The 7,419-nt window shown below is 37.2% G+C and overlaps 1 protein-coding gene across 1 annotated transcript in view; it reads right to left on the bottom strand.

Annotated features, from left to right (window-relative positions):
* Nucleotides 1-2,676: 2,676 nt before the first annotated feature.
* Nucleotides 2,677-7,419, bottom strand: part of l(2)05287 (WD repeat-containing protein l(2)05287) — a 151,315-nt gene continuing 146,572 nt past the window's right edge. The window contains exons 13-14 of the mRNA XM_083120484.1: nucleotides 4,687-4,772; nucleotides 2,677-3,543 (exon numbers count right to left, since the gene is read on the bottom strand). Coding sequence (XP_082976610.1) covers nucleotides 3,354-3,543; nucleotides 4,687-4,772 — 276 coding nt within the window. The 3' untranslated portion in view covers nucleotides 2,677-3,353. The remainder of the gene's footprint in view (nucleotides 3,544-4,686; nucleotides 4,773-7,419) is intronic.

Genomic DNA, 7,419 nt, shown 5'->3' with positions numbered 1-7,419 from the left:
GGTTTGTAAGCGACATAGGGAGTCTGAATGTGTTCGAACCTATTGCTACCAATTTATTTATTACATGCTCAGCTTTGGAAGTTACGTAATCCATGTCATCGTTGCATTTCTCGTAATTTCGCATCTAGATATTTAGCTTCCTCTACTCTTCTGAGATTTTTCTGTGAGTTTTATCTGTGGGTGTTTGTTCCCATTCAGCTTACCCTTTAGGATTATAAATTGGGTCTCTGGCAATAGTCAATATCACCGTATCACACAAGTCCTCGAAAGAGTTTATTGTAAAACTGGACTTCCTTTCTAACTCTGTTCTTGAATTACCAATTATTACGTGATCTTCAAAGTCTATTGTGCTTTTGATCTCCGAAAAATTTCCTAATTTTTTGAGAGATGGCTCCAAGTTTAGATTCCACAATTCAGGACCTAGAGTGGACCCTTGCGTTGTTGATTTTGAGGCCGTGAAGTTAGACATCTGATGTGCTTTCCATCTGATATGGTTCGTGGACAATCTATGTCTCTCATGGTCCTGAAAAGATAGGGCCAACTGACGTCGGTACAGGTAGATGTCAGTTTCAAGCCTCACAATGCCGTCAACGTCTCTACCATCTGTGAGGGCCTTTTTTTCCAGTTGGAAGAGGACGCAAGACCATTTGTACCTTACAGCCTTGCACCGGAGAAACAACTGCAATCTACTTGATATATTGCTTGCAAATACAGTCGATATAAATGTCGATTGCATCTGTGTATAACAAGATCTCGCTTTCATGTCCACACCATTCTTCCTTTTCAGTGTGCAAATACTGTCATACACAAATCTAAGGTATTGAAAATTGCATAAAACACTTGAAATACCTATCACTCAACCTAACCTACAAACTTAAGGAATTACTTCGCAGACCCAAAAGGAAGAACTATTAGTCGTCTAACATTACATACATACTGGCTATGAAGACTTACTTCATTACATACCTATATTTCCTGAAGTGACATGGAAAAATCTCGGGGATTATTGTCATTACTGTAATTGTACTGTGGCAAGCTGGTCAAGTTCACCCCACCATAACAACAGTGGATGCTGAGCAAACGTAGGACCTTCCCGACCCAGCAATATTCCAGAGCTGACGAACTCTTACTAGCTCGGAAAACCTCATGTACTATCACTCCTAGTATAGGGCCACCAACGCAGAGGCAGGCCCATTGTCCTAGGAGGAACTTCCACGAGGTCTCCTACCAAACGGTAGGGAAAAACCTTATCGGAACAGATCCTATAGTTTTTCTTGCCATCCGAATAACAAGAATCCATGAGATATAGGGTTGAAACGTAACATGTAAAGTACTTACATGTAAAAATAATAAAAAACGACCGATATTAGTGTGGAATCCATAGTTTTCGGGGTTGCTACGATGAATAGTGACACTCCCAATGTTATTCAACTCCAAGACAGCCCTAGGGGTGGGGGTGGCATGTAAAACGATGGACATTAGTGTGAAATCCAGTTTTCGGGACCACTGAGATGAATAGTGACCCTCTCAATGCCGTTCAACTCCAAGTTCATTTTACACTATAGTTAGAATTCTTTATATTCCTGTCTAATAAAAGATTGGGAAAAATAAATACCCGGGCAATGCCAGGTAATCAGCTATTTATTTATGTACACAGTCCCCTTCTTTCTTCTACCACTGTACGAGTTGGCATACAGCGAGGTTGACTGATCTGCACACAGTGGAACCCCGATTTTAAGTTCGAAGATTTTGCATGTTCCTGTATTATATTTACATCCAATCTTGATGGTCCCAATAGAGCAAAATGTTATAAAATTTCCCTCGATATTACATTTTCCTGCATTTTAAGTTTATTCAACTTGGTCCCCTGAAAAACATAAAATCGAGGTTCCACTGTATTTGAAAAACCTTCCGATCTTGCGAGACTTACAGGCAGAAGAAGGTTAAATCATTAATTTTGCCCATCCCCTCCACAAAACCTCATCACATTTTTTGGCACCAATAATTGAAATAGGCAATTTCAGGCACAATAGAATTTGCATTTCATTACTATGCCTGTGAATATGTTCACGGAAACAAATTAGGCATTTAAGACTAATCAAGATGCTACTAAACCTAGGAAGAAATAAAATTAACAAGATCACTCTTTGTAGATTCTAAAATTTGTCTAATATTAAAAATTATCATCCATTAAGTTAAAAATTATTCTTAAAGCTTTCCTGGCAGCGAATGATGAAGTTTTTTCGGGATATCAGTCATGTAATTTCCAGATAGGCTTCCGAGCTCTCGAAAGCTAACACCACTGTCATCTTCAGGGATTGAAGTGCGAAGATATATTTAAGATAAGGTTATATGTATTTGGTGTGGGAGGGGTCCGGTGTAGATGCACATCCCTGAAGATGAGAGTGACGTTAGCTCTCAAAAGCTCAGAAGCGTATCTGGAAATCACCTGGCTGATATCCAGAGAAAATTTCTTCATATATTAAAAATAGTTGACAAGCAGTAAAGTGCCTTCATATTCAACCTAACATTCATTGCTTATCTAAAATTTCCAGTATGAGCATTTAGGAAAATAATGTTATCAAATTACAAAATACTCCATTTGCATGCCATAATCTTCATTCCTTAATCTTGCAATTATGGAACATATAAATGAAAACAATACTGTCTTTTTCTTTTTCAAAAAGCTTTCTTTTCATCAAAATATAAACGGAATTTTTACAGTAGTTCATGACTTCAGCCATACAAAATATAAAAGAATTTGTACTTGTTGCTTACATTCTGTTGTATGCTGAAGTTATATAAACTTATCCCAATAATGACAGTTTAAACCACACAATAGCATAAATTGTATCTTTATTAAATTAACAATATACTTCATAGTAAATATTACTCAAATTAAGTTCACTTCTGATTATACATTTCCATAATAAATATTTCATTTTGTTTATATTGAATTTACAAAATATTTGTATATTTCAGGTATTGCACACACACACACTGCCATACTATCATATTATTAAAGAAATAAATAATGCCAATATTTACTTAAACTTCTGAGTGTTTCACCATCAAAATGTAATGTGCATACACTTCACGTAAAAATCTCATTGGACATCTTCAGTCATGGTTTACAATAAGAATGTGCATGTTTTTAAATGCGTACATTGTTAGAATGTATAAAAATATTAATCTTATAACATATCATGTATTTTCCTCATTATTTAGCAATGGTAAATATAACCACAGGCATCACACCATGAACCACTGTAAAACAGTAGTACTCGCAGATAAATGATTCTTACAGAAGGAGCATTAATCTACTCAGTTATTTACATCAGACGAATGTACAATTAAAATAAATCGTTAACAACTTTCTGTCCTCTTGCCATGACAGATTCTAAATGGCTTTCCATTTCTGGTGTAACTTTCAGCTCTGTCCTTTTCACATTTGCTAAAGGTGTTTCTTCTTTGGGTTTCTTCTTGTCAGCAACTTTCACAACATCAGTGTCATCATCTATGGCCATCTCATTTTCTTCCGACCTGTATAATTGATAAAATTATAATAATATAAGGTTTAGTAAAGAAACCACTAAATTATATTTTATATATGGAAACAAGATTATTCAATTAAGAAACATTTCATGTGCTCTGGAGAAAGTACAGACACAGTCATCCCATCCTAGGAGTTGTAGGGTAGGGATTCCAGTATAAACAAGCTATGTAGAGTTATTTTGACTATTCAGCGAGACAATAGGAAGCATAATTGAGAGAAGTGGAATAATAGGTGAGGAAATAAACAGAAGAGGACAAATGCATGTTGGACTCGATCAAAGCATTCAAAGATTAATATGGAACCGGGATGTACCTATGAAATGCAAGAAGGTAACTATGTACCAATAATTATGTATGGAGCTACACTTGAACAATGGCAGAGATAGACAAAAGAAAGATACAGCAGTTGAGATGTAATTCTTAAGGAGCATATTGGGGAAGACTAGAAGGGATAAAATATGGAACTTACAATGCACAATGAGGGAGAATAAGGCCAAAGGGGAGACCAAGATGTCAGTGAAAAGAGCAGATAGTAGAGAGTGTTAGAAGAAGAGGACAAGATTGGAACATCGTGGAAAGAGAGGAGTGGTGGGAAAGAAGAAAATGAAGAGGCTTGAGTTCTATGACAACCCAGCCAGAGGCAGGGAACGGCAAAGGATAATGTTGATGAGTGAGACATTAACAGCAATTACAATCACTTTTTTAAAAAAATTAACAACAAAGAAAATAACATACTGAAAATGAATTGCATTTAGAAAACTCAGATTTCTTTTACTTATAAGAATGGAACATGGAAGTTTACACATACTGTCAATATTTTGAAATAAGGTGGCAAGCAATTATATTTACATGAAATAAGAGAGGTAACATTGTCAAATCAATAAAATTCATATAGGCATATCTGAGCATTAACATATGCCAGATTTCTTCACATGTAATAATGAAACTGAATATTTTAAATTCAGGTGGGCACTTCAAAAATTGACACTCACAATATATATAAACATTAAAAAGAATTTGTAGTGCCTCTATGTGCCTACAGGAGACATGGGACAATGCAAAACATATCATTAATTATGTTTGTTTTTATCATGCAGCTTACATGGTAGATACATTCTACAAAGTACTTACTTATTCCTTTGTATCAGAAGAGACTTCAAGAAAGGTGTGCACAAGAGGCTCAATGGTGCCATTGTATGTGCAGGAGCACTCAATAACTGCAATTAGAAAAAAAGAACAAAGATTGAAGAAATAAAGTGTAAACAACAAACGAAAAAAGTGTTTACAAGTAAAGCTTATCTCAATACACTCCATATCTCATCACATCATCATGATCGAAATATTCCACATGTGTTTTTAAAACATGAACTGACCTTGCATATTTGTTCATGTAGTTAATGTGGTGAATCAGCATTCGTAAAATGATAGAGTTGCCCTCTCTTAACCTAGCTTTCCTAACAGCCCTTGAGGGACAGGGCCTACCTACTGACTGCCGGCTAGTGTTGGGCAGACGATATAGCATGATATTGAAAAAACATCATCCGGGCGATATCAACTAGACAATATAAGGTCACGATATTTGGCGATATATTGTCGATATCACAATAAAGAAAAATATTGTATCGTCTGTGATGATATTTTTTGACGATATATCCTAATATCAAATTTCCGATATCATCCATTCCTACTGCCAGCCTCACTCCCACATGCCTCAGCCGAATTACAGGATGGTGTGTGGTCAGCACGATGAACTCCCACTCCTTGTACTTTCAATGATCAGGTTACGTTATGCATTTCTAGCTCCCAAATTACCCCACGATGGTGGATGGCCACCGGTCCCATAGGCTGGCCAAAATCTCAGGACAAAAGTTATTACATTTCACCCCTCAGGAGGCTCAGACCAGCGTATGTGCTGTAGTCTGAGCTAAATAATATGAATATATGTATAATAAACATAATTGTATATACATATATCATAAACTCATATCTTCATCTCCCCATAATATATTTGAAATCGGCATCATCACCTAGTAGCCAGTTCATAATTTCATCCCTCTCCCCCTGCCACCATGGGCATCAAGAAGGGGGTGAAGTCGGTCAGTCAACCCCATGGATATTAGTATTATTAATTTTAATCTAGTGTATCAAGTAGAAAAGTCTCATCAAGTTTCTAACAGCAACATTCACAATAGTTTGACACCAAAATGATTTATAGTTACCATTAGTTTAAATAATTATAAAAGTTATTTTTAATAATAATATTGAACTTTATATCAACGGCCTGACCTCCCCTACAAAAATTTCTGGTGATGCCCATGGTCCCATTAACTAATGTCGCCGAAGTACATATTATGGGATGGAGCTTGCTATGTAAACAAACTCGACCTCACATTAGAAGGGAGAGATTTAAATGTAATGGTTCAATGTACAATGGCCGGTTGTTCAAATAAGCTCCCACTTGTGATTTCAATCTCGGAAAACTCATATACGCTTTTTTTCTGCATATCCACGATTATCAAAACTGGATGTACGAGGACTGAAGAATTGTGAACATGAGGGTGCTTGCTACGGCTTGCGAGAATATACCGTTACTACTATGATGCAACAAACAAAAATGTTCAGCGAACATTTTATCTCCAGTAGCTACAATTATGACGAATTTCTCTGTATGTTAAAGTGCAAGTGTTAACGGGATTAAATTTTTTATATCGTAGAGCTAATACGTACCTCTTATCCCATATGCAAAGAATGGAAACTATTCTTATTACGATGAAAGTAACGTAAATTAGTGTTTCAAGAACAGTAAAATAATAATAAAATAAATAATGAAACCTTAGCAAGTAGAATGCACGAGATACTTTTTTACACCTAGGTACATCAGGCATTTCAACCTTTGGTCAAATATATTTATTCTTTCAGATTCTTTTAGCCTCATCAGGGATTATCACAACATAAGTTGAGTTGATTTAGTGTTTTAAGTCCACTTTATGCACAGTAAGGCTAATCGGGACTGGACCTACAGTTTAAAGTGGTATCCGAACCACTTGTGCCCCCACCGGGTATCGAACCCGGGACCCCTTGATTGCAAGGCGACGACGCTACCACTGCGCTATCAGGGAGGATTCATCACAACATAATTTCACCTTACTTATATTTCTCGGTAGATTGCACTTCCCAGGATTTTCGAAAGGGGAGGGGTTAAGCATATTTTACTTTAGTAGTCAGCCCTCATTTTGACAGCTTTCCCACCTTCGACGTTTTCTTTTTCTTTAGGAATACAGGGCCAAAAAGGGGGAGGTGTATGGCCCCCACCACAACCCTTGAGCACGCCACTGATTGCACTGGTGCGGGACCGAATTCCCTTGGTCAGAATGGTGTTGGTACAGATATTTTTAAAATCCCGACGTTCGGGACGAGAAAAAATTGTCATTTGCCAACTAAATCGGTAAATTTTCGGGACTGGGAATGTTCGAAATTTCCAGCTCTCGATTGACTGATTGAATTAGTTGGCGTTTTAAGTCCACCTTATGCACAGTAAGGTTAATGGGGACTGAACCTACAGTTTAAAGTGGGATCCGAACCACTATGCACGTCCACCGGGAATCGAACCCGGGACCCCTTGATTACAAGGCGGCGACGCTACCACTGCGCCATCGGGGAGGCCCTGAAAAATCTCGTATTCGCCATACTGTCCCCCTCCCCTCCCGAACGGATTGTTCTTTAATTTCTGGAATGAAAACTGCATAAGTTACAGACACTCAGTGCAGGAACCATAGAGAATTTACCACAAGAAACACGATCATTTTGAATTTCCAGACTGTTGAAGAGTTCGAAATGTCGGGATCGTGATGGGAATTTTCTTTC

This window comes from Lepisma saccharinum, chromosome 4 (assembly GCF_977018435.1).
Source record: "Lepisma saccharinum chromosome 4, izLepSacc3.1, whole genome shotgun sequence".
Lineage (NCBI taxonomy): Eukaryota > Metazoa > Arthropoda > Insecta > Zygentoma > Lepismatidae > Lepisma > Lepisma saccharinum.
The sequence above is the reverse complement of the archived record's forward strand: the minus strand, read 5'-3'. Positions and strand labels throughout refer to the sequence as shown.